Below are 26913 nucleotides of genomic sequence, written 5' to 3'. Positions count from 1 at the left end.
GAACATCAATTCAGTGACCAGCACTACTACAGAATAACCTTGTGAGTAGCAGGCTTCTCCTCCTCCTCGCCGAAGATGTTAATATCCCAACGAGGCTTGTTAGCCACGTACGGTGTGTTGTAACGTCGACGCTCCTTGCCCAGAGCAGACACCTTCTCCACTTCCTCCGCAGTAAGCTCGATCTCCTTGAAGTTGTCGGCAATACGGGAAGGAGTGATCGACTTGGGGATGACACTGTGGCCGCCAACCTGGGACCACGCCAGGATGACATGCGCGCCGCTCACGGGGGTACCCAGTCTCTTGGCGGCAGAGTCGGCCACCTCCTTGATCTCGGGGCGGTTGATCAGCAGGGGAACACCGTATCCATTGTTACCGAAGGCCTGTATCATCTGTTAGGGACGCCAATGCGTGGACGCAATAGGAGGCATACAGAGTAGGCAGTCACGTGAATGCCCTTCTTCTGGCAGTACTCCACCAAATCATTGCTCTGAAGCACTGGGTGACGCTCAATCTGGTTGGCAGCAGGGACAACACCGGTTGCGTTGATAAGAGCCTCAATCTGTTGCGGTTAGTACGTCTTTTGAACCTCGTATATGTCTGCAGATACGCACATGGTCGATGTTGTGGTTGGAGACACCGACGGCGCGAGCCTTCGACTTGGGAAGCTTAGTCATGGCCTTCCAGGTGTCAACGATGCTGATATTGTCCTCAATCTGGACATCACCGCCCTCAACGGTGCTGGCCTCGATACGAGGGAAATAGTTGTCGCCAGTCTTGAACGAAACGGGCCAGTGGACGAGGTAGAGCTGTTGGTGTCAGAGAAGCCGCGAGGATCCAAAGGGAGCGGGCACGTACATCGAGATAGTCCAACTCTAACTCAGCAAGGCACTTATCCAGAGACTTCTCAACAACGTCGGGGTGGTGCTGGCTGTTCCACAGCTTGGATGTCTGTGGCGAGGTGAGTGCGCGTCCTTCAAGCTGGGTCAAGGTGGCATACGATGAACAGGTCCTCGCGCTTAAGACCGGGAATGTCCTTGAAGGCGCGCTTGATACCTTCGGCAACCTCGCGCTGGTTCTGGTAGCTATCGGAAATCAGTATTGCGGTCGTCGGAAAAATGCGCGAACCTACATGGTAGCCAGATCCTGAAATTCATTAGCGATGCATCGTCGCGTGAACATAGGTTAACCTACCAAATGACGGTAACCGGCCTTCAGGGCATGGTAGACAGCCTCGCCAACTTCACCGGGGGCAGACTGCCAGGTGCCAAATCCCAGCTGGCTGTTTCGAGTCAGTGAGTGGGGAACTTGGGCTGCGGAAACCTGGAACTTACGGGATCTGAGCACCAGTGTTGAGGGTGAACTTCTTTCCGAGAGACATGGTTAAGGTGGTAGAGTGGGTAAGAAGGTAAATGGGGGTGGAATGAGAGAAGAAGTGAAGAGGACGAGGAAAAGGAAGACGAAAACGAGAGAAAGGCAGACAATAAATGACTGTCTGAACCTAATTTCTTCGGCGGGGTCCTAATGAGGCAATCTTGCATTGCGTGCCAGTAATTCCCTTCTGGGCTTCCTCCACTTACTCCCAGTGCTTGACCCCGCCAGGTACCCCTCCGTGGGGGCAGTGCGTGGGATGGCCTGTCGAGTCTGATCAGACTTTCCTATCGGTTGTTGTTGTTGAGGTGCCATTCTATGTGTCCAACGGATGCCACCATCCCGTGCGTCCCTTGACCAGAGAATCTCACGCCTTCTACTGTCACCTTCGATCCTTCCATGCATTCCAGGACCTGGTATGGTGCCCCTGACTGGTGCGATCGATGATGTCATGTCGGCCGACATTCCTCCGATGCCCGGCGGCCCCTTCCGCGTAAATGCTTACATCAGCCACCTGTCGGCGCATTTATCCGCCCGGATAATTTCCCAATCCAATCATGCTCTCGGTTTCTTTTCCACTTTGGCTATTTCCCGTCCAGGGAAATATTCGGCTCATTTCCATGGCCAATCCACAAAGTTAAATAACATCTCCAAGATGGAAGAATGACCAACTCAGGTAACCTGCACTAACACCTATGACGTGACCGATGTCCACTCAGTGGCCCCTGCATTCCCATTGGACGTCGCAGTGTGCTTGATATGATTAAGCACTGCACCTTGGAATTGTGGATTCCGCAGTATGTCATTAATTTGAGATCACAGGACAATTTTCCACTTCTACATCAATTTGACAGGATATAGTCCAGTCAAACAGTATATCTAATACGGAGAATTGCAGTTTATTACGAAAAGCAAGATATACATATTCGGATCCTGCAGTTGAACTATAGTATTCTACATTAGTATAGCTTGAAAACAATGGATTATCCGATTAGGTCCAATATTATTTCTGTAGACTATATATTACGACTTAAATCTAGGATTTCTCTACTAGTTTGATGGATCTCATGTATTATCCAGTCTATAACTCACAGTTCCGCCAAGAAAGTATCAGGGTCCATTCATCAAACCCAAACTGGATATTTTTCCGATTGCTAAAGCATGCAGACGACCTGCAGAGATTATCCTATTATTACAAAACCTGCTTTGATTATAAACGAGAGTACATTATGTACGGAGTATATCGACACTCTGATGGATGTGTATAACGGAGTTGTACATACCTTTGATAGGTCTTTCTACTAAATAACACAAAATATCTACTCATTGTACGTGCTAGGAGTAGATTTTGTTTGATTTCCATTGCGAGTGACCCTGAACCATCATGTCCACGCATAGCTGATACTGTTCTATCTCAACTGTTCCCGGATTTGAGGTTCTCGGCATTATATTGACATGGATTTAACCATATCAAATACCTGCTTTGGTGGCAAGGGTGTTAGAGATTCAACAAACATAACAATCCGTTGTATGCAGCCAATTTTCAAATATTTCTGTTAACGTCAATGCAGAAATTTATTCTAACCAGCCATTGTTATAATCATCAAAGATCAGCAGCTGTCGCTTACAAGGGCATCAAGGCGTTATATACAAACCATATGCAATCGAACTCGATACCGACCAGCTAGGGCTCTTCTACTTGCCGAAGCTTATTATCAGGGGACCTCCAGCTATGAAATCTACGATCCTTTCGAGTTATCGATGAGTTCTACAAGCTTAGAAGAGAAGAAGATATTTATATCTCACCAGCTGATGTTTTTTTTGGCTATATGACAGGGCTGCTAGATAAAACACAGGCGCCAACAAAGAAAATTGCCAATCCTTCCCTTTCCTTACCTGTTTTCTTAATTTTCTTCGATTTTTTGCTCCCTTTTTTTTGACCTTTCTATAATATTTGTCGGTCAGCGAGAACAATTCATTAGATGATTTTACTATTTTCAATTTTGCTTTTTTTTCCCTTCTCTTCCTCGACGTCTCCCAATGTAAGCCCCGCCGATATACAGGAGATATACTCACCACGATGAATGCGCTCATCTTCACGGCGCAGACTACCACATATAAAATTCGAAGCAGAAAGCTGGGCAGCAGCATTGACAAGCTGCTTATATTCATGGCGCGGGCGAGCCTGTTCCTCATTCCAAACACGAATATAAAATTCGCGTCGTTAAGCTCCACGGCATGTGGCTGATTTTCCGACTGTAGAAGACTGAATTCATTGTACAGACGAGAAGTTCCTGATCGTCCAGACGGTCGAAGATGAAGCCCTATCACAGCAAATGCTAGTGAGAAACTGTTTCAGAGCAGTCACTATCTGCTTCGCAAGGTGATGGAAACCATTCATGGAATGTCCAATTCGGAGGTTATTGAACCGATAGAAAACTCGAGGAAAAATTCACAATCCGCAGGAGGAAGCCGGAACATATAAACAATATCCCTAAAGCCGGCCTGAGCGTTCGTCCCATTGTCCTCTCTATTGTCCGCAATGTTGAGTTTCGAGAGAAGTTTCGAGATGATTTGGACGTATTTGGAGAGATTGTTTTTGAAGGTTTTTGAGAAGAGCTGAGAGGTTTGGTTGGTGATACTTCAATTTGAGGTAATAATACCTTTGCCAGTTGTCTTAGACGAGGATATACTAATTATAAATAATGGGAATCAGCAGAGACTCCAAGCAAGTCACCATCCGTGAAGAGAGTTCATCCACATCTTTAGGTTTTTTGGAGTATAGCTAAAGGTATCCACTAGATACGTAGGGAGATAAACCGATCTATCATGGAATAAACCATCCAGATAACTCATAAGAGCACTGGTGGGATGGAATATCCCATATAAGATTTAGGGACTGGCCATCTGTGTAGGGAGTTATCTTAATTGCGGACCACATGTATGTGGTATTCCGATTACCACTTGTCACCATAGAAAGGGTGGTGATAGACAAATCATTCAGCCAACTAAAATCCCGGACTCTAGTGAAGCCAATGTAGATAATCATATGGAGGTTTCAACATGCCCCGAAATGAACAAAGTGAGAGCAAGGGAACAGAACCACCCCTGCGACGCTTACCAGCGAGAAACGCTGCAAATAACTCAAGCTTTTTCGGCCACACACGATGCCGATTCATTCTTCTGTGTCTTACTATATCTGGCTTAGTTTCTCGCCATTTCTAGCTTAACTGGTGACGCGCGACCTCGCGCGCAGCGGTGGAGATAGAAAAATGCGTGTGATGCAAGTCCGTAGATTACTGCGGGACTGAGCATTAGAAGGTGAACTGGAAGATACACAAGACATGTGTCATCCAAGATAGGAAGCAATGATAGGTCTGTAATATAAAGGAAGATAGCGGATGTTATTTAGCGTTCTAAGCATGTGGCACAGTATACAAGACACATAAATCTGGGCAAGAAATAAATATGAACAGCAACCACTGACAAAATCTGGAGTTGTCTGGCCAGCAACTAATATACCTGAGCATGGTGAGCGAGGATAAGGGACAGATTAAGGGGCAGGTGAAATATCCTTTCTTTGCTTTTATACATCAGATTCAAGATATTTTGGAGAGCAAGCAACCAGTTAGAGTGACGGAGAAGTAGCAAATCAAACCTAGTCATAATATTATTTCACGAGAAACGTACCCATGGTTCGCAAGAGTCCATGCAGATCCCAGGTCTAGACTTGATCCACCAAATATGGCTGGCTCAATCGTATGCTATTTGATATAACTACGTGCAGATCAACAAGAGCGTTCCGTTACATCTCCTTGCATCTCCCAAAATGCCGATATAAGTTTAAGAGAGACCCTAAAGAAGTATATTTTATTCGTTCTATAATTACGAAACATTGGTAGAATAATATAATACAAAACAAAATGTCAGCTGTCGGAGAGAATCTCATTATGTTGATCGGTAAGATGCCCATGTGCAAGTCGGAGAATATGCACCTGGCTGTAAAGTAACTTTAGCATGCCACACATACATATATTACTTGATTAATTCCCGCGATATTTGGGTCCGTCCCACTTGGGGTTTGAAGAAGGTCCATCCCACGCAGGATTTGGCAGAGGGCCGTCCCATTTCCGGTCGGGGGACGGTCCATCCCAGGCTGGCATTTGGTCGGACGTTTTCTGTGTAGAGGTTGTTTTGACGGCAGTAGCAACAGTCTGAGTCGGTGCAGAAAGAGTAGGGCTCGGAATGGCTTGTGTATTATCCTGCGAATAGTTAGCGAGTAGCCCAGCAAAGCTCCATACATACCTCTATTAAGGCAGGACAGTGTTCAGTGACTCACCTTCGGTTCCTCCGACTTACCCTCGGACCGGACATATACCTCCACGCCATCGCCATTCTTCTCGCTCCTGTATTCAGCACAGTCTTCTGAAGCGCGTACGTATCCGAATTCCGCCGCACCAGCCTCACGAACGGAGGTAAATGGCAGCCCGAATACAGCGGAGATCTGGGCTAGTGCGCTGCAATTACGGATGACTGGAAAATTCTCAGTGTCCAATCGCACCGTTCCCGGCTGAGATCCAGTAATAGCACCAGCACCAGCAGGGATATCGTAGGCCCCTATGTGGATCTTTTTACCGGATTTCGTGTCGACGATCGTGCCGACCCATGTGTTGCCTTCACTGTTATGGACTTTCATGTGGTAGGTGTGTGAATAGTCTCCTCGGAACAGAACCGAGCAGCGAGTGGCCAGTCCCCACTGGTCAGGCTTGCAATTCGTATCGTTGGTCGTAGTCCCGGGAACTAAGCCGTAGAATGCAGCGTGAAGATAATTTAGCTGACTGCTGGCCGAGGAAGGCTGGAACTCCAAGGCCCCACCGTACGACAGATCTCCAAAGTTGAAGTACTGGCTGAACAGATATCGCCCCTCCGGATCGGCCTCGCGGACGGTGATAGGGAATGTTACGTCTGCGAGGCCGGAGGATGGGATATTAGGCATGGTCCATGGGATGGTGAATGCGATGTCGGACAATGGCGGAGGGGGTTGCTTGAAGCCAACTGTGACCTCGACACCATCATCCAGGTCCTTGTAATGGAAGTTTTGCTGTCCATGGCAATCGCCATATTCGTGGACGCTGTGAATCCTTCCCTGGCCAGCGGCGGAAGTCAAAGGGGCACCAAACTCCACCACCACCTCACCCAATGTGCTGCAGTTATGCACGGACATCGAGTTCCACACATACCACTCGACGAACCCGGTATAGCTGCTCTGAATGCCCTTAACACTCTTGGGGAGTGTGTAGGACCCGATATGTGTTTCCTCCTTGGTGACGGTGTCGATCAACGTGCCCACCCAGGTGGTGTCATGCGCCTTCTGCACCCGCAGGTGGTAGGTATGCGAGTAGTCGCCAAAGACGTCCACTGCGCAGCTCACACCCGGCCCTCCGTCGGCACCGTCATGGCAGTTGGTGTCGTTGGAAGTAGTTTCGGGGATGAAGCTGGAGAACACGGCGTGGAGCACGCTTCTTCCTCCATCATCGGGACGCGGCTGAAGCCCAGTATACCCAATGTCCGAATGGCCTTCGAATCCAAACTGTTGAGAAAAATAATATCCAGCCTCATGAGTGGCTGCTTTAATGCGCATGGGGAAGGTAATCTCCTCCAGGCCGGAGGAAGCGGGGTTGGACACTTCCCATCCGACAGAGACAAGGCCTTGTGCTGCGGCGAATGGAGTCAGCAGGAGACCCAAACCAAAGGCACGAGGCAACATATTTGAAGTACAGCTTGTGGCGGGTATACAGCGGAGGGTAGGCTCGGGCTGGTCTGATTTTATTTATGTTCGGAAATTGCGTATCTTGGCATTCTCACGATGTTCCGATTCGGTAGGAAATAATTCGGATACTTCTCAAACACGACGGCATCGTAAGATCTACTGAATTGAGTCTTATGATGAAACATCGTTGAAGTGGAACCATATTTCCCTGTGGGAAACACTAGTTTTCTCGAAACAGTCTTGTAGACGAGCCGCATCAGGAACCGGACTACTGGTCTCAGGCTCCACAATGAACGATCGTCACGAATGGGCTCTCCAGAAGGCATACAATGATTCCAGACATACTGTAGACCTTCTCGAGCGTTCTAGTGCGGTATATAGTGGAACGACCAGATTTGCACTTATTTGTACAGGGTCATACCGGGTCTGCTTTATCGGGAAGTAGTTTCACATAAACTTGCGGAGGATTTTCCAAGCCGACGAAAACATGTCATGGCCTAGAAATAAGATCGGCCGTTACCCACCATCGAGTAAACTTTTATACCCCTTTTTCACATAAACAAGCACTATACAGAAGTACATGTTGTCTTGCAGAAGAAGACAGCACCTGAGGCACACAACGCCGCTACAAGGGTAGAATCCTGCTTAGATATATTATTCCTCCTTGCAACGTAACCCAATGTTACGCCATAGCCCCCTACTTCATCAAAATGCTGTTTGGCCACTCCATCAGCATCTTCCCGGCAAAATGAAGTTTATTCTACACTTTCTGCAGCTTTAAAGTGACAGGAATTCCGTGAAATGGTTCTTTCAATTTGCCACCCTTGTCTCGTCAAGCTCTTTCGCCTGTTCGAGACCATCTTCGAAGAACCAATCTGTGCGATCCACACAAGCAGCCAAAAACAGCTTTGTTTTCACAGGGCAAGGTACTCAGTACGCACAAATTCGTCTAGAATTCATGGCGTGCCGTCCGTACTCCGAAATTATCCACTTAGCTGACAAGTATCTGATCTCCCTTGGATGCCCATGGTCGCTTATTCAAGCTCTGTGCAACAATGGAAAGTTATCTCCTGTTAATAAAACTGACCTTAGACAACCGTTGTGCACAGCCCTTTAAATAGCTATGGTAGATCTCCTTAAACCCCTTAATATTCGACCTGTAGCGGTGGTTGGCTATTCCAGTGGCGAAATTGCAGCAGCATATGCTAAGGGAGCAATTACACAAAAGGATGCGTGGGCTACCGCATCCTGGACGCGTGTCCGCTTCGCTGTCTCGCCCATGCCAGAGCTCCGAGACTGCATGCTTGCGGCCCGGTGTCGGTGAAATCGACGCTGCTGAGTACCTCTAAACATCTCCAGCAGCCGCATCATCATAGCTTGCGTAAGCAGCCCGCAGAGTATTACATTTTTGGGTAATCTAGGAACAGTCGTTGACGTGGAAATCTTTTTCGAACGGCAGGGAATATTTGTCCGAAGACTTGGTTAATGTTGCATATCACTCCACCATATGTAGGACATCCATCGGCTGTATCGAGAGTCACTAGAGTCTGTTCCCTGCCAGCGAGGATTCCCCCGTCATGTTCTCTAGTGTACCTAGCCAAATAATGAACAATGACCATTTAGGACCAGATTGCTAAATCACGAACCTTCTTAGCAGGGTGAAATTCTCCGAAGCACTGCAGGTTATTTTAAATCACTCTCAGAGACATGACCTACGCCAACCTAGAGAATGGTCATAGATCAGAGCTCTCGTGGGGATTGGCCCTCATAATGCCCTACGGTTCAGCACTGCGAGTTATGTCCCGTGGTAAGGGTGCAGCCTATACTTTGCTGGAAAGTGTGGGGATCCTCTACCAAAGAGGCCACAAGCCATCGGTTGCAGCAGGTAATATGGCAGGTGAGCGGCCAACCGACAAGAATGGCCTTGTGGACCCGGTATCCTTCCCCTGGAATCACATAACAGATACTGGCATGAACAATTCTTGTCGTACAACTACCGGTTCAACAGTTCTCCCCGCAAGGATCTACCAGGTATCAAGGACAATGATGAAAATAAATTCTGTCCGATCTGGGGAAACTTCCTGCGCGTATCGAAGAGTCCCTGCATCAGGGTCCAAAGGATACAGGGAAGAATGATTTATCCAGAAGCCAGAATGATTGTTATGGCGCTGGACGCCGCTGCGGAAATGGGAGAAGGATAGAATAGTGGAAGGATATGAACTATGTGATATCGCGCTAAAGAATTGGTCGATAATCCCTAAAACCGAAGATGGATAGAAACGATGGTCCACCTATATCCGATGAGAGGGTTGCGGTTCTCTAGCATCAACGTCACCGTGGCATGAGTTTGCTATTTTTCCCGAACGAGCAAAACGGAGAGATCGAAGAATTGCATCGGCCTGCTAAGGATACACTATTAGCGGGAGTTCGATGGCGGATGGTCGATAGACGAAATAAAGGCCATTAGTGCCCAGCATCAAGCCAACTATAAGCCAATTCGCCGTACCTACCGTAGTTTTGCGTCTCCCGAGAAGTTCTATGATTACCAGGCCAAAATTAGATATCGATACGGCCGCACATTCTAAAACGGGGTCAAGCATGCCCCAGCACAAAGACACGTCTGCAATCCGGATCCAGGATATTACCAGTCAGATGTCAATCTTTCACTCATCTACATATAATTCATTCTTGCACAATGGACACACTGATAATGTAACTTGTGCTCATAATCTTTGCATGCAATATCAATCATATGAGGCCCACAAAGTGGCTCAATAAGGCAGAGTCATGGATCCGCCCATTGTATCCGTCTAAACTGTACAGCAAATAACTGTATTTACACACTTCATACAACATACATACGAAGAAACTTCTACCCCTCTAGACTGCATATACTCTTCCCCCCCTTCCACCTTCAGATCCAGGTCTGGAGCCAGACCCCTTGAGCAACAAAAGATGATCCCCCACTGACCCATCATCGCCACGGATAAACTCCCACTTGACGGCCGTTTCATTAACAACAGTGAGCTTACTGAATCCGTAGTGGGTTTTGTCCAGAACGGCCGTAATATTCGTGAGATGCTGGCCTTTGCTAAACTCCGCGTGGCTTTCGATGTTACCTGCCATGCCGTTTACAATGTGTGTCATGGATTTACCTGCATTAGTGCGGTAGGTATGGCTGTTGATAATGGATGGGGAGTCGATAGTCCCGTTTGCACCAAGAGGGAAGAGACGTTCGTACCAGTGAATGTGGCTGTATCCATACCATATATCAGTCATTGGACAAATTCTTAGGAATTGGAAATGGGGATAAGAAGAGAAAGAGAAGGAGGGGGTTCAGTAGATTTATTTACCCAGAGAAATAGGCATCGACCCCATATTCAAGCATTACACTTTCAAAGGCCTCGCGCACATGTTTCTGATACGAAGAATACGCCGAGCTGTACATGGGCCGGTGACTCATAACAAATACCCAGGGGGTCTTTTTGCGGTCGACCTTGGCCAGGTCCTTCTTTAACCATTTGAACTGGGCGTAGGACTTTGTTTCGTTGAAGCTGCCATCGACTTCACCGAATGGACCACTGTTGGTAATGTATGTTTCTGACGCGGTGGGGAGCTTTTCGTCGCCTTTGACTTTCGTTTGGAAGGGGGACTCGGGGCTCTTAGCGAAGTCGGTCTCGCCGTCGATGGAGACGAAGTGGGCTAGCCCGTAGTCGAAGGAGTACCAGAAGTTGCTAACGCCGCCGGTTTCATGGCCGGGCATATGGAAGCGGTGTTGGTAACCAGTGAAGTTTCTGTGGATAGAATTAGATTGAGGGGGGTCTTTTTTTTTTTTTCTTTTTTTTAAAGCAGTGGTAGGATGATGTTCTTACCTCTGGGAGGGCGGGCAACTGTAGTAGGTAAGATTTGTCTTTGGAAGAGTACCATTTAAGATGCCTTCGTCTAGGTATGCAGACAATACGTTTCCAGCTCCATCAAACTCTGCGCAGGCAGCCTCATGGTTTCCAGGCAGGACCATATACGGGATCTTGGTGGTAATATTGCCAAGCCACTGTTGCCAGAGATCCCAGTTCGATTCATACAAAACACTCATATCCCCGCCCCGGGGTGACCCCTGATTAGGGATTTCCCCAGCTGGTAGAGGTGTCTTGTAATCATCTGGAATCGGTCCTCCGCCAGGGAGCGTCGTGCCGGTGCCGTTGTAACAAAGCGGCCAGTCGTCCGCACAAGGGAGGATACCAGAATACCAGTCATCGGCGTAGCTCATGTCACCACCGTGCCAGGCGAAAGCGGTTCCCTCGCTGACAGCCTTGACCAACTGCTTGTACGTGCCTCCAGCATTAGTATATCCCATGTCGTTTAACACGGCGACATTGAATTGGGACTTGTCACCGGCAGCCTGGGCCGTTGTGAAACTCAAAACATCGGACGCAGTTGTTCCGTTGGCAGGGGGAATTTGATAGTAGTATGTCGTTCCAGGCTTCAGGTGATTCAGCTGGACCTCGTGGAAGAATTGGCTGCACTGTGTAACGGCTTTGACCTCAGCGCAAGACGGAGTCCGATCGTACCTGAACGTTGGTCAGCATTCCTGCCAAAAATAAAATAAAATAAAATAAAATAAATAGGCTGTTGATTAATAGGATTTAGACCGACATACGTGTGGGTGAACCCATAGACAATATGATGCAGCTCATTAGGGTACTTCCCCCATTTGACCGAGGGGGCCTCGCCCAATCCAAACGGCGTTTGGTAGTGGATGTGAATTCCGTTCGGGACATACGACAACGAAATTACATTGACATTATTTTTCGGGTTTGTCGACGCGGGTTTGACTGCCGGAGGCTCCACTAGACGAGGGAATCCCTTCCCGTTGCCATTGACGGTTGGGTCAACCCAATCACCCACAGGGACTGCAGGACCCGTATATGGGTAGCGATTGTCGACGACTGGGTGACCGTTCACCACACTCGTGGATAGAGCGACAAGCAATGCAGCAGCTCCCTTCATGATAGTTGAGACAAATGCTGGGGACCATAAGTTAGAACTCTTAGAAACCGGTTCACGGAAACTGCCCGCTTATATAGCCTCCACGGCTTGCTTATCTCGTACTTTGCATAGTCCGCTCGTGCTTATCGCATCTACACGTGCGCATAGTCCAATTCGGGATTGGCCAAGACTCAGACAAGCAACGGGAATTAATCTAGGCAAACTCAATATTCGCCTTACGTACCAGGCAGCCACATAGTGTCCGTGTTCTGGCACCATGTGCCTAAAATGAGGTGTTCTGATTGGTTGCCAGCCCCAGTAACTATCGGAATTATCCTTTCGGCAATTCGTGCTCGGTGGGTCCAGCAGCCTGACATATGTCACGAAATAGTGTGTGCATTGGTAAATGTCGTTGGATGGGGCATTATGACGACAAATACGCATTTTTACAAATCGTCTATTATAATAATAATGGTGGAACTCCATTTGGAAAAGTTACCTGAATACATGCAGCATAACACGTGGAATATGAGAAAGTATCCAAGTTAGAGCTCGGCTCAGATACTGTGCATATCAGACAATCCATTGTCTATTCTGTTCAATAACAATATCTGATAAGTGATTTATCTGCCTAAAATTTGGAATAATTATGAACTCAGTGCCCCACCTTGTGCGGGCTTTTTTGGCGAAGCACAAACCTCTTAAATTCAGGGGGCTCAGGTACATATGTCCATATCAATTTTCGCTGCTCAATACTCGTGCAAAGCCTACCAGTTCTAGATTCTTATCCCCTCCATGCTTATTACTCTTTATTAACACCCACATCTCTAAAAGCTTAACTTTTATTACTGTCCTTTATTGCTGCTAAGCATTTAATCTCCACGACCTAGGATCTCTTCTAGTTTCGCAGCTGCATTCCCGTATAGCTAGCACACAATATTGGCCCTGTATTAGTTGAAAGGTGTTAGTGATAACTCCCGTACAGTTACAAGTGAGCCCTCTCTACTGTATCTCCTGAATATAGATAATTTGGAGGACTTCGTGAATCGTGACATTTTGCCACAAAGGGAAAAGAAGACTCAGAGAGACTTTGCTTGCTGTTCAATTTGATATTGTCTAGTTGCTTGATACGTTTCCGTCTGGCTTTACCAACAATACGAACGCTTCCACTCTAGAAACGAACTGCTTGAGATGAAGCAGATCAGGCGCTGCTATACATATAACAGCCAGGCTAGAGCCATCAGGAAGATGTGGTGTCCACGAGGCCAGAACCAAGCTTCCTTCCTCTACCTCTTTTCGAAAATGCTCCAGATACATTTGCCGACTGCAATGGACACCAAACTGACAAATATAACCCTGCGACAAGCCTCGTTTTCCGAAGTGATTCTTCAAGCAGCCAAGAGCATACGACCCAGTGACACGGACATTCAGATCTATGACTAAATGGCGACCAGTAGCTGGGTCCTTCATGATATCAGCCCCCACGGGTCCATAGTAGCCCTTACTATGCAAATATGTCGCAATCTGCCTAATGACGTCCGCATATTCCTTCTCCAGCCGCGGCTGGTCGGGGTACGACATCAGGCCTCCCGCCCATCTCCCAGAACTATCTAGATTCTGCGTTGAGCATCCGATGAAGATGGCCCGGCCCTGCTGTGTCACGAACAGGGACACGCCCACAGTATCTCCAGGCACGAACTCCTGGACCACTAGACTGCATGGGTACATATGGCGGTTGAATGGGTTGACATCCTGCAACATGTTGAGTAACTCAGCCCGCAACACTGTCTCAGCCATCTGTCTGTCTGATTCGGTTCGAACTATCAATGTCCCCAGCCCTCCCACAGATTGTGGGACTTTGACAATATATGGTAGCTCTCGCTGACGAAGCAGGTGGATCATACATTCGACCTCTTCACTCAACTTTGTGGGGCAGTTTAAGATCTCGGTACTGTTGTCACCCTTCGACCCCAGCACAGTATCTATCACGAATGTTTTGGGAGTCGGTAGTCCACTGTAAGCTAAACCTCTCTTCGAGAGCAACTCGTAGTGAACCTCTGGGTCAACAAGATGCGGTAGATGTGCCACACGGTCTAAGGGATTAAGAACAACAATCTTCGAGCCAGGATGCAGCCTGATATCCTCGAAACGACGGACAAATGTCACGTTTGGGCGTTGGGACGGGTGCAGTTGCCCCAGCACCTCAAACGTATCGAGATGATGTGGACTTAATCTGCCCTGGTTGTGACAATGCTCATAAGGTTTCAAATCTAGAAGTACCAGTGGCAATTTCCCAGCCATGAAAGCGTATTTCAACGGGATATTGTGTAGACGTCGTCTTGCTACAGCATCTTTGTTGGTGGAAGGGGCCAGAGGTGATTGGTATGTGAATTTCTTCGACAGTGGGTCTGATTCTGTGCCCTGGCTATGTGGAGTAGGACAGGCGAAGACCAGTACGAGATTCGAAGCATCCCCATCTTGTGAATATAGGTCCTCTAAAGTATAGTCGAGGAGAACGGACTGTCCGTGAGTCATTATCTGCCTCTATTTTTATTTTTTTTTTCTGGCCACCCTGGAAAAATTATATGTAAATATTGGATAAAATAAGCTGAGGAAAGCCGGAGAATTTACGGCTCTTTGAGGGGTACGACGGTAGCCGATGATGTTCCTTGGGATCAATCCGGGTAGACGTTTTCATCCACCAATATCCGCAAACAAGTGCCAAGCTTGCACCAGGTCGGTAATCAACGAATGTTACACATCATATTATGTTTTAGTTTGTCTACGTATGGTGCAGGCGTTTTTGGCACTGAATCACTGGCCTCACTGGCCACCGAAACTAGAAATCGTGCCCTTAAGCGCTGCTTCCTCTGTGGGATCCTCAGATACCGCTAGTGTGGTACAGTACCACAATTTGTGCATCCAGGTGCATAGACTTTCAGTGTTCGCTCTGTTGTATTGACGTTTCCGACATCGCAATGCCTCTCGTGATATGGGGGGAATGATCAATCTTTTGTATATTGATATATATGTGAATAAATTACTATAAAAATCTTAATAAATACTAAGTCACGGGGCTACGAGTTGCGCCCCCGATAAAGTATCATCGCCGGCAGGGATATAAATGTACACAATAGACCAAAGACTGCAGAGAACATTAGCACATTGCCGCAAAAAGACATCAGAATTAGACATACGAGGGACAAACTGAAATCCGGTCAGGTAACTCGAGCGCACCACCTCCTGAGTCAGCTTGGGGAGCATAATAGCGAATCGCGCATTGTCCAAAATGCTTTGGATGAGCTGCAGCCAATATTTAGAATCTACGTTCCTAGCGTTTGTTATAAGGATGATCTCAAGCTCACCTGCTGCTTCTCGGGAACAGAGCCCAGGCTTTTCCACAGACTATCTTTGAAAACCTGTTGGATCAAGGAGAGGCCGAAGACAGGGCCTAAAATGCGGCCAATTTGCTGGAAAAGATAGTATGTTCCGATGCATTGTCCCACACGCTCCGTCGGTGCTACTGAACTCATGCCTATGAATTGGGTTGAAAAAAGGACTCCCATTGCAAAGCCATATGGGAGGAGATAAAAGACCTCCCACGTGCTACAACTATTCCGCCATCGGAAGAAAATGAGCAGATATACCAATGCTACTACGCAAGCGGCGATGAGGTCTATCGTTCTGTACCGGCTAGTGCTGTAATACACAGTGTCGTGTGAGTTAGAACGACCGTGAGACATTGATGTGCAATTGTCACTATCCGACCAGGCGCTGTAGAAGAAAAACTTACCGCTTAATCCAGACACCTGCCAGGTAGGCTCCAATAGGTACGCCCACCATAGCGGTTAGATTAACTAGGGATGCGGTAAGGTCGCTCGCATTATATACTCGAATAAAATAAGGAACAGTGGTAGGGATGAACTATATTATTAGGTCAGCCCAGAAGTCGATCTCCTTGGTCGGCAGCAGGGAGCATTACCGCACTGCGACCCGTGGTCAGCAGTAGCTGCGAGATGCAGTAGCTCCCAAACCTCGTTTTCATTAGATTCAATGGTATCAACGGTGTCGTGGCCCAGAAGACTTCCACCGAAAAGAAGACAGTAGCAGATCCAAACAAAGCGCCTCCAAGAACGTAGAGCTGGTGAGATTGTTGGCTTTCGTTCGAGCCAAAATTTTGAAGCATAACCAGGAATAAGTAGATCGTAGCAGTGAAGCTGACAATCCCAAGGAAATCAATCTGCTTGAATTTTGAGCTGGTGGAATCAAGACCTTCTCTGGTTCGGTTAAGTGAACACGGCATTTGACGAACCGTGATGAGAATAGAGACGAGGACAAACGGCACTTGACCGTAGAATGACCTGCACGATGTATAGCAAGTCAGAAACCCAGAACCTGCGTGGCCTATCCCCTTCTTATAGGAACGCTTACCATCTCCAACCTACAGTCTGGGTCAGAAAGCCTCCAACAGGCCCTCCCAGGCTGCGTCCGACAGTGCTGACCACATTCGTATAACTCCGATAGACCGCAACTTCACTAGGAGGAACAAGGTATGTAATAATGTTAGTGTATCGAATGATCCAGAAGCCTCCAGCAGAACGCTTACCAGCGATTATGACGGAAACTAACGAAACCATGCCTGCGCCGCTGAGTCCAGCCAGAGCCCTTGCCGCAATTAATCGGCTCATTGATGTACTAGCTCCACTGTCAACGTGTTAGCAGGCACTTCTGGCCCGACAATGCCACAAAGACCTCACCAGGCGATACATCCTAGCAAAAAGAAGCAGGAAGACCAGATGACAACATTTTTGCGTCCAAAGAGATCTCCGAGCAGGCCACACTGATCAACAACAGATATAGGTTAGTAAACTAGTGGCCTCCTCTCCAAGTGCTAGTAGACCATGACAACCACGACTAACCACCGGAGACGAGACACAGGATCCAAAGTTGTATGCGACTAGCAGCCATGACCCTTGCGAGAGACTACAAAATTCAGAGGCAATAGCAGTATACATAGCAGTCATGAGCGATTCATCGGCACTGGCAAGAAGCTCTCCTGTTTCCACGTGTTAGTAGCCTGTTGGGCTCCTTGCGGGAAGGCATAGTTATTACCCAGGAACGTTGCGAAGACAGTCAGAATGACAGGCCGATTCGGGGCAAAAGAGCCCTCAGAAATCTGCTCACCACTTTCAGGCTCTCTTGCAGCCGAGTTGCTCTCGAGGTCTAATAGTTCAGTTGCAGCCATCTTGGGTTGTGTACGGGAATATTCATGTAGAAGGAACCTGAACAGTATGATGGAAAGCTGCAACCAGCCATAAATTATCCCTAGACACGAGATCAAAAGGAGACGAAAAAAATAGTAAAAAAAGGGAAATACTGGAATCAGGATGGCTTTTATCAACGCAACCCCTTCCCCACCTTTACAACAAATTATGCGTGCCGTTAAAAGGTAAGGAATGTATACCGTGAGCCGCTTTTTGGACCCTCATTTATGTCCACCCAGCAATCACAACACATGTAGACTAAAAATTGTTGATTTGCTATGGTGTTGCCATTACTTTGTCCTTTTCAATTATTCTTTCTTTCTTTCTATTTTTAATTTTTTTTTTTTTTTTAAATAAATTGGCGAAGGTGTCTAAAAGCTAGAATTGAACCCCAGCAATACGGAATTTATTGGCTCTGCTGTTCCTGGAGAGATTCTAATATACCAGGATACCACTTATGCGCAACAGCGGGATGCCTGAGTATCCGCATCGCAAAGACCCCATTCCCAATCCCATCTTTGAAGTACCTCTGGAAATATGCCGCAGCATCGGATCTGACTTTTTCATCCTTGACAAGATCTGCAATGTGAGGCGGGATTGTGATCGAAGCGGCTCCGGGATTCAGATCCAGTCCCAGAATCTGGAAGAAGGGAAATGAATATCGGGGCCCCAATGCTTTGCCATCGCTGTCCAGGAAATGTCGCCGCTGAAGACTGACGCGATGCGTGGTCGCCTGACAAACACCCTTAGTCAACGCTTCCAACTGCCGACCGACGTTGACAACTAGGTGCCCGGGCAGAGGGCAAATGGGAACCCAATTGCCAGTTTTATTCTGTGCTTCGAGACCCGAATGCGTGGTCCCTTGAAAAAGGAAGGTTAGAAAGCCGCTGTCCTTGTGTGGCCCGATGCCTTGGAAGCGTAATCTGTCATCGTCAGGGGAGGTCGAAGGAAGAGTATATCTCGCTAGCATCAACCGACTGTTGGACTGTTCGTCAAAAAGCCTGGTGAAGGTGGTTGGTTCTAAGTCCAGCGCTTCGGCAATTAGAATCTTGAAAGTGTCTGCTAGCTGCTCGAGCTCGTTAATGTATCTCCTGATTGCTGGCCGAAAGCCAGGGAGCTCGGTATTATCGGGCCACTAGATTGTACGTTAAATAAATCCGTACATACCTCAAAACAATTGGAGACATACCAAGTTCGGGCCACGCATGTTGCGATATATAGGCTCGTCCGACCGAGGAGGGGGATGGTCCATGCCTAGCTGTAGAAGATAAGTCGGTTATTATCAGACCGAGTCGCAGGAATCGGACCTTGTTTATCAACATACTGTTAGTGTCTCCCGATGGTCTGTCTTCCCTGCCGTTGTGGCAGTCTCGCCCACATAGCCAAGAAAATGTTTGCTATTCACCATAGCCAGATCCAGTTTTTTCTCTTGAGGTAAATCAAAGAACTCCATGGATCGGTAAAGTAATACCTGTTGGATGGCGTCGGAAACGGGATGTCCTTTGAGGTAGAAAAACCCCACTTTGACAACAGCATTTCGCAGACTTTCGATGAACTGCGGCTTAGTCGCTGGCGAGGAGGACAGTGAGAAATCGATGACAGGGATAGACGTGAAGCTTTCCATCGTACGGTTATAGAGTAGGACGATGCGATGCTAATGAGACAGACTCAGTTGTACGACCCCGTCACCCATAATTTGAATTACAATAAGTAGAGACGATAGAGGACCTGAATGTGGTTTGCTATAACCACCCCCCTTGCTTCTGTCACTCACTGGTGTTTTCCAGCCAGTTGACTAATTGGCTATGAACGCCCTTGTATGCCAGGAATGTGGGTTGGACCGATCTGTCCAGGGGCTACCGTAGCGTGCAGATTTTGACCCCGTTTCATCGAACGTGGTATCGCAGTACTTGCTGCAATAAAAGCGCCGCATTCGGTCAATATGGTAGGGGAATGCTGCTGTAACTGGAGCCCAAATAATTTTCTAAGACATAGAATTACACGTCAGGGCTCTCCCTACAGGCATACCGTCCACATGCGTTTGTCCGCATGCGTTCGTCCGTATGCATCCGTAGCCCACTGTCTCCTCAGCAGGAGGAACAACATACCTCACATTATGTCCTTCTTCAGGTCAAGAGGAGCCTGTCCACCCGTCCGACGTAGGGAACGCTCAATGACATACTAGCATGATGACAGCATCGCCCCGGTTACAACTTGCCTAGAGTCAGCGTTCCTTTCCATCTATTTCCCAACCGGTGCCATGACGATCAATGGAGAAGAAGATGGCCATTTGGGCAGATACTGCCTCTTCCCACGTCTGAATTCTGCGCCAATCACCCCGGAACGACAGCTCTATGTTTCGAATTTGGGAGTTGCACTGTCTCGGCAGTCGGAAGATTTGTCCCTGTTATTTCAGCTGGCATGGGCCATGGTTCTCAGACTATATACTGTCTCTGAGAATGTTATTTTCCTTTACGCTAAGACCGATGACAGCGGGGTGGAAACATGTGTGTGTGATTTCGAATTGACCAATGCCACATCACTTGCAAGCATGGTCAACCATGCCACTTGTGGTTCCCGGATCCAAGGAAATTTGTGGGATGATTGGCGTCGTCTGAAGGACAGGCACGGCACAAGGTGCAACACTGCGTTAGTACAGAATCTGGCTGCTCTGGAAAGTGCCGCGCAATCTACTTCGCGTTTTAAGGTTTGTTCTAATTTAGAGTTCTGCTCCGGGGCTGAATAGATTATAGCGAAGTCCCCGCTAATGCCAGATTCTAGGACATCGGTATGGTTTTGCAGGTTGAGGAGGTAGGGAATTTGGAGTATATAACAGCCCTAGACTTCGATACTTCTCTTATATGTAAAGAGCAGGCCTTGAGTTTGGTCGAAACCTTCAGACTTGCGGTGAATCTACTTCACGCCGAGCCTCATGCTCCAGTGGGTGATTTTAATCTTTGCAGTGCCCATGATATCGATCAATTAAGCAAGTGGAATGTGGCCTTGCCTTACCGCGACTCGGTCTGTGTCCATGACGCCATAATCGAACAATGTCTTCGAGCTCCAAATAGACCAGCCATTGACTCCTGGGATGGTATCCTGTCATACTGCGAGTTGAACTGGATGTCATCTCAGTTTGCTGTACGTCTTCATGCAGTGGGAGTCGGTCCAGGGTCCGTCGTGCCATTATGCTTTGAAAAGTCCAAATTCGCCGTAGTTGCTCTTCTTGGAGTTCTTCGAGCCGGAGGAGCCTATGCTTTCTTGGATCCTTCCTACCCGCTATCTCGAATGGCCAGCATGTGTGAAGATATGCATGTAAACGTGATTGTCTGCTCAGTCAATTCTTCCGCAATAGGAGCAAAGCTGGGCCTGCGGACAGTAACGTTGTCAGAAAAAGAGTTTAGCTCCAACCCCGATAGGTCTGAGCAGCAAAGTATTGGTTCGTCCGCAAGGGTGAACAATCTAGTCTACGTTGCATTCACATCTGGGTCGACAGGCAAACCAAAGGGCGTGGCCATTGAACATGGTGCCTTCTACTTGAGGGCGATGGCAAATCGACTACCGCTGTCGTTGGATCACCGGTCAAGAGTATTGCAATTTGCCAATTATGTCTTTGATATCAGTAACCGCGATATTTTATATACCTTGATTTTTGGTGGCTGTATCTGTATACCGTCCGAATTTGACCGCCACAATAGCCTCGTGGAGTTTATGGCCCAGAAACAGGTCAATTGGGCCAGTCTGACTCCATCAGTGGCCAGCCTGTTGAAACCGAGTGATGTCCCTTATCTTCAACACTTGGTGCTTAGCGGCGAGTCACCGACACCGCTCCACATCGCCACTTGGGCAGACCGTGTGAATCTCATTAATGCCTATGGCCCCTGTGAAACTGTTACAGTATCCTCGGTGCGGAATTGCATGGGCGCATTCTCCAGTCATACGAATATAGGCCATGGAAGTGGATCTGTCATCTGGATTGTGGATCAATACGATCATAACAAGTTGGCTCCCGTGGGTGCGGTCGGTGAGTTGGTGATCGAGAGCCCAAGTATTGGTAGAGGATACATTAATAACCCAACGGAAACAACCGCATCTTTCATTCCCGCACCCCTTTGGCTTCAACAGCTTCGCAGTAATACTCCACCGGAGCAGATCTATAAAACAGGGGACTTAGGTCGATATGAATCCGATGGAAGTATTTGTTTTATTGGCCGCAAAGATGCGCAAGTTAAGATTCGTGGGCAGCGCGTAGAGCTTGGCGAAGTGGAACACCATATTGAGCGAAGTTTGGGCCACGACACTGAGATGTCCATTGTTGTCGATGACATTACACCAAAGGGACTCCATAGTCCTTTGCTCGTGGCCTTTCTCGCTCCCAGAAAATGCACCAGACGTGCGGACGGAGATATAAAGGCTACCCTGAAAAGGATTCTTCCTGAATTGAAAAAGGAACTCGGCAATAGAATACCGACTTATATGATTCCAAGCGCTTTCGTCCCAATAGACCAGATCCCGATGACAACTACCGGAAAAAAGAACAGACGACAATTACGAGATATTTGTGGTACGCTGACTCTAGACATGCTGGGAAAAGTGCAGCTGCCAGAGGGCAAACGAGGACCAAACTGCGAGACGGGAAGGCGATTACAGCATATATGGGCATCCGTACTTGGAATGCAATCTGACTCCATTGCAGCAGGTGATGGTTTCTTTCAATTGGGTGGTGATTCGATCAGTGCGATGAGAGTTGCCGCCCTCGCTCGGTCTGAGGGACTTGACTTGTCGCTGGCAGATATACTGGAATACCAAAAACTGAGTCATTTGGCCCATGTCGTTTCCAAAAGACCGCTAATTAACGTCGCGGTTAACTGTAGACCTTTTTCCCTCGTGGACGCAGAAAGTTTTATGGCCAAACTTCCGGTCGAGTTGGACAAGGCTAGATCGAAGAATATGATAGCTGACATCATCCCTGCGACGGAATCCCAAGTTTTTTTCCTTACTCAATGGACGCTTTCATCATTTCGCTTTATGTTGCATGGAGAAATTGACAGATACCGACTTCGCGCTGCTTGCCGGGCTGTGGTATCCCAACACACTAGTTTGCGGACCGTGTTCACAAAGCTCGGTGATAGCTTCTTCCAGATCGTGTTGAAAGAGATTGATGACGCCTTCGATTATATTCGAACTAAGGGAAACTTGGAATCATTCTGCCAGTCAATGTTAGATATTGACCTGAGCGCATCGCCTCTGTCAGGAAAGCCTCTTGTCCAGTTCACACTGATCTCCAGCTCAGATTTAGAGCATGCGTTGATGGTCCGTCTCTCCCACGCCCAGTATGATGGCTACTCCTCTCCTGTCCTTTTCCAAGCCATCTCTGCCTACTATAACAACAGCTATAAGACGACACCCACTTTTCCACACGCCACACCATTCGCGGAATACGTATACGCCTGTAATCGACAAAGAACTGAGGAAGGATTCCAATTCTGGCGAGGAAACCTCCAAGGCTCATCCATGACGTCGCCAGCTCCTTTATTCTCTAGCTGTAATGACCGCATTCCCGTGGATATCAGGCAATCAGCTAGTGGGAATCTGCCCGCTCCCCCCCAGGACCTCACAGTGGCGACTTTAATGAACGCAACCCTGAGCATTGTCTTGGCACAGTTAGCGCAGAAGGATGATGTTGTGTTTGGTGTGGTTATGAACACTCGCGACATTCCTTTACAAGGCGTCCAGACAATGCTCGGACCCTGCATCAATATCAACCCTTTTCGGGTACGCCTGCTACGAACGGAAACTTTGTCAAACCTCTGTCAATCTCTACACGATCAATACGCTCAAGTGGCTCGCCATGGCTACTTGGATCTTCCCGACATTATCGCCAACAGCACGGACTGGCCGCAGAGGACGAAACTCGGTTTTATAATAAACCATCTCGATGGAAATAAGAAGCCTATTCCCCTCTCACTGAACGGAGCTCTATGTGCCGATTCATCGTGGACTGCGAAAATTAACCTGTCCCATCAAGTATTGGTCCGCTCCATTACGACGAAGGACCAGTTGACAGTCGAAATCCTAACTTCCAGTGGACTCATGAGGGCGGAAGACGCCAGTGCACTAGCCAGCAGGCTTGTAGACACTGCACAAATACTCTCACAGTCTCTGAATTTGTGTCTCCCCTCGTTGGATTTCGGATCATCATAGCCATTACAATACTCGTCACCATGCGAGCACATTGCCTCTATGAAAAGCATCCAATAATAAGCCTGATCGGCAACGTGTATGCCAGAGTGACAGAGAGGGTAGGAGAATCGGGACATGCTTGACTATGCGACAAGTGTATGCAGGGATTCATAAGTATAGCAAATTTTGGCTTAAGAGTCTTCCCAAGCGGCACTAATCAAATGGTGAGAAGAAAAGAACGGGATACAAAAGAGCCGCGTGATGGCAGCCTTAAAAATGAACTGCCTAAGGAGTCGCATCTTTCGCTGTGTCCAAGGGCGCAGGAAAAGGGGAGCAACAATCTTCATTCAGTACAGTGTTGAAGTTTATATTCATGTAATAAAAGCTATAAATGCGGATCCTAAAAACCGTGCCGTAGCCAGATAGAAAGGGGAGGATTTAGGCGACAGATATATGTACGCTCGTACGAGAATAGCTAAATTGCCTGCTAAAAGAATATAGATTCAGGAAGGAATTCATAATTATGGATGAAACCTTTGGAGTGAAATTGGAAGATATATGGAGGGACCTTTCTCTGGAAAAGAGGGTCGAAATAATGAAAGATCTGGTTTCTTTAGAGAAAATTTTATCTGCTTTATTCAACACATTGTTTGCGTCCTCTTGATGTCAGCTGATCTTTTTGGCCCGCTTTCTAAAGTATTACAACGAATTGGAGCTGTTTATAATAACAAGGTTTCAACCGTATTACAAAGCGAGATATCTTCAGGCTGTTTTGGCCAAGTTAGAATAAGACTTTTACAACAAAAAAATATTAACAGTATATGGTGATCTGTTGGTTTGCTTCTTTAGGATCCGGAGGTTGTTTAAATGTACCTGACAATCAGAGTATTCGAATCTCGAGCACTTTAATATTGCCAGGGCCCCGCCAATTCCATCATAAGATTCATAGCCCTCCTACACCCCACACTCAACCCCCCGGGTCAATGCTGGAAGAAAAGGAAGAAGGCGCCATTGCAGACTGTTCACCAACCCCCATATTTAGTAAAAGATCATGGAAGGGTGCCTGTAGAAAATAGAAGCATTTTATTCTTGAACTTCCCTGGGCGTCCATCTCTGGCTCTTGCTTCGACTCTCTTCATAAAGGATGAATGGTGTTTCATCTGTTGGACGAGCTCCCTTCAGATCCATTACTTATTTGCTGTATGGCATTTGACAGGATTGTTGACGTATACACTCCATTGTAAGCCTGAAAGTTTTAAAGGTGCCTTCCGCCAGTTTCGCGATTGCAGCATATTTGGTCGCTCTAATGCTGCCTGCAGCAACTCTCTGGAGTGAAGATCGATCGCAAATGTGTTGCGCTTCATCCCAGAGCCAGCGGCCACTAGTGTACCGGAAGAAATCCGCGTATGGTTGCTGCATACTCACAGAGCTCATTAGGCATATCTTGTGACTGTCCTCTGTTTTGCTGCCTTCACGCCTGCACCCGTGGCGTTTTTATTGACTTGGAGAATTAATTCGTGCTGGCCATTAACTACCAAACTTTGTTAAAGTCGCAGGTTGTGTTTGGAGTAGTTTATTGGACTTTGGCTTGGGAGACACGCCGTCTTCGATCGGTATTAACTGCCTTGTTGATGACTTTGCTACACGAGATTCCTTTTGCGAACTCTTTCGTAACCTTGATCGAGAGCTTGCCATTGTTGCTGTTTAGGCCAGACTGAAGTTGTCTTGTTGCTTGTATTCATCCATTGCTTGCCTCGGTAGGTGCAAGTTGTCGTTAGGCTTATAAGAGATTCAATTTGTCGAGTATCTGAGTCCTTGGTTTTTCAGTACACAGTGCTTCTCTTAAGAACAGAGAGCAGAAATAGGAAGAGTGAGAGGAGGTCAGGTGTTTGTGCGATGAAGTAAACAAATAAATCTGTCACATGATGCCAGCTATCCTATTCGGGAAATGGGTTTTGGTACAGTCAAGTATATACCATCACAGATTCCTACAAAAAAGATATCTTGACCAGAACCGTAGTGATTGCCTTTGTCAATCGTGCCGCCGCTATCTACTCATGTCCTTTTTTACACAAAGGGATTCTCGTACAAGAAAGTTAACTTATGTTCATTCTAAGAATCATTTGTTAGGTGATCAGATGGAGTAGTTTCTTTAGCATTAGTGCTACAAGGATTGGATAGAATGTTGATTAAGAACGAGCTTAATTCACATTCAGGATGTCGCTCCAAGGCTGGGTTACAGTATGGTCATGATTTATGCCTACTAACCTGCTATGAGGAAATTTAGAGAAAGACAGGTTGAAACAATGTTTCCGGCATTGTTACGAAAAGAGACATTTATAAGAAAACAGCTCAGCTCACTGTTCCGCACAGGATAATTAATTTATACTAGTACCAACTAAGATGCAAGCTGCTTTCTGGAACCGAGATTCAATCCTCCTTCAAAACAGGATTGTTTCAATATTTTGTTCCTGGCGCTCAATCACACCCGCGAGATTGAAAACAGGCCACTAGAGCCACTCAGATAAGTTGTCATCACCATCGTTGGCGTCGTATGTCCTGCAGCAAGTCCAGCAGTGCTAGGATACTATGTTAGCTGATTTCTCGGGGATACAATGCAATATGCTGTTAATGAGTTTGATCCTCACCCCATGTCTCTGATCATGCTGTTGGCTTAAGTGTTAGCAATATTCCAAGAAGAATGAAGATAATTATGCCCTTACCCATCCATTTGGACATCTAGGCTTACTGGGAAAACAGGCCTGCCAACAAAGCTGATTGGTAAAGTCGAAATCTGACCAAAGTGTACTAGCGGTTGCTCCAGACAGAACAACGGAGGTTGCCAGAAAAACAGTGGAGAACTTCATTTTGCAGGATTATAGAGTTACTGCACCACTGTGATGAAGCTTGACCGTAATTAGGAAATGTATTTGAAGCGATATTGTCAAAGTTGACGTGAGTGAAGGAAGAAATTTCGCCATTTCATGAGAAGAAGGGCATATTTATGCTCGACTGCGGCGGTACTGGGTCTACGTTCACCCTAGTCGTTTACGTATGCCTGCCGGGAGAAGGTATGAAGACCAGCTTTTGCGTGTTTTCATTGGAGCAATGAGAGACTGACATACAAATGACATCTACTCGAGACAATAGAGATTATGCTTAGGGTAGGATTTAGTATCAGCTACATGTCTTCAAAGGGATAATGACCAAACCATGATGTAGTTTGCTACGGTAAACGGGTAATTAATGGATGCCCATGAGAAATGTCTGCAACTTTCAACTTAAATTTCATAGTCGTCGTAACCTCAGTTAACTCCGGTGAGGTGGATCTTCAACAAGCCT

General features: G+C 47.2%; 8 protein-coding genes across 8 annotated transcripts; 2 read left to right on the top strand and 6 right to left on the bottom strand.

Annotated features, from left to right (window-relative positions):
• Positions 1-26: 26 nt before the first annotated feature.
• akr1 (putative aldehyde reductase (AKR1)) lies at positions 27-1378 on the bottom strand (the record flags this gene model as incomplete). Its single annotated transcript, XM_033568231.1, has 8 exons — positions 27-380; positions 446-559; positions 612-806; positions 856-948; positions 998-1082; positions 1130-1143; positions 1192-1279; positions 1332-1378. 8 exons carry the CDS (start codon positions 1376-1378, stop codon positions 27-29), a joined length of 990 nt encoding a protein of 329 aa, XP_033430226.1.
• Positions 1379-3448: 2070 nt separating this feature from the next.
• ATNIH1004_003553 (uncharacterized protein) lies at positions 3449-3981 on the top strand (the record flags this gene model as incomplete). The annotated part of the gene is made up of 3 exons (XM_033568230.1): positions 3449-3608; positions 3652-3751; positions 3804-3981. 3 exons carry the CDS (start codon positions 3449-3451, stop codon positions 3979-3981), a joined length of 438 nt encoding a protein of 145 aa, XP_033430225.1.
• A 1313-nt stretch (positions 3982-5294) lies between these two features.
• ATNIH1004_003552 (uncharacterized protein) lies at positions 5295-7135 on the bottom strand (the record flags this gene model as incomplete). Its single annotated transcript, XM_033568229.1, has 3 exons — positions 5295-5367; positions 5443-5630; positions 5708-7135. The coding sequence occupies 3 exons, from the start codon at positions 7133-7135 to the stop codon at positions 5295-5297; spliced, it is 1689 nt and encodes a 562-aa protein (XP_033430224.1).
• Positions 7136-10018: 2883 nt separating this feature from the next.
• On the bottom strand, positions 10019-12145 carry ATNIH1004_003551 (purple acid phosphatase family protein; the record flags this gene model as incomplete). Its single annotated transcript, XM_033568228.1, has 4 exons — positions 10019-10391; positions 10492-10932; positions 11011-11706; positions 11796-12145. 4 exons carry the CDS (start codon positions 12143-12145, stop codon positions 10019-10021), a joined length of 1860 nt encoding a protein of 619 aa, XP_033430223.1.
• A 1095-nt stretch (positions 12146-13240) lies between these two features.
• ATNIH1004_003550 (uncharacterized protein) lies at positions 13241-15657 on the bottom strand (the record flags this gene model as incomplete). The annotated part of the gene is made up of 3 exons (XM_033568227.1): positions 13241-14619; positions 15322-15427; positions 15490-15657. 3 exons carry the CDS (start codon positions 15655-15657, stop codon positions 13241-13243), a joined length of 1653 nt encoding a protein of 550 aa, XP_033430222.1.
• A 404-nt stretch (positions 15658-16061) lies between these two features.
• ATNIH1004_003549 (uncharacterized protein) lies at positions 16062-17369 on the bottom strand (the record flags this gene model as incomplete). The annotated part of the gene is made up of 6 exons (XM_033568226.1): positions 16062-16110; positions 16159-16485; positions 16556-16660; positions 16731-16819; positions 17044-17180; positions 17237-17369. 6 exons carry the CDS (start codon positions 17367-17369, stop codon positions 16062-16064), a joined length of 840 nt encoding a protein of 279 aa, XP_033430221.1.
• Positions 17370-17794: 425 nt separating this feature from the next.
• On the bottom strand, positions 17795-19012 carry ATNIH1004_003548 (isopenicillin N synthase family dioxygenase; the record flags this gene model as incomplete). The annotated part of the gene is made up of 3 exons (XM_033568225.1): positions 17795-18523; positions 18578-18646; positions 18713-19012. The coding sequence occupies 3 exons, from the start codon at positions 19010-19012 to the stop codon at positions 17795-17797; spliced, it is 1098 nt and encodes a 365-aa protein (XP_033430220.1).
• A 318-nt stretch (positions 19013-19330) lies between these two features.
• Positions 19331-23592, top strand: ATNIH1004_003547 (Nonribosomal peptide synthetases (NRPS); the record flags this gene model as incomplete). The annotated part of the gene is made up of 3 exons (XM_033568224.1): positions 19331-19333; positions 19574-20095; positions 20170-23592. The coding sequence occupies 3 exons, from the start codon at positions 19331-19333 to the stop codon at positions 23590-23592; spliced, it is 3948 nt and encodes a 1315-aa protein (XP_033430219.1).
• Positions 23593-26913: the final 3321 nt, after the last annotated feature.

This window comes from Aspergillus tanneri (assembly GCF_003426965.1).
Source record: "Aspergillus tanneri strain NIH1004 chromosome Unknown AapTan_1_pilon_pilon_pilon, whole genome shotgun sequence".
Lineage (NCBI taxonomy): Eukaryota > Fungi > Ascomycota > Eurotiomycetes > Eurotiales > Aspergillaceae > Aspergillus > Aspergillus tanneri.
The sequence above is the reverse complement of the archived record's forward strand: the minus strand, read 5'-3'. Positions and strand labels throughout refer to the sequence as shown.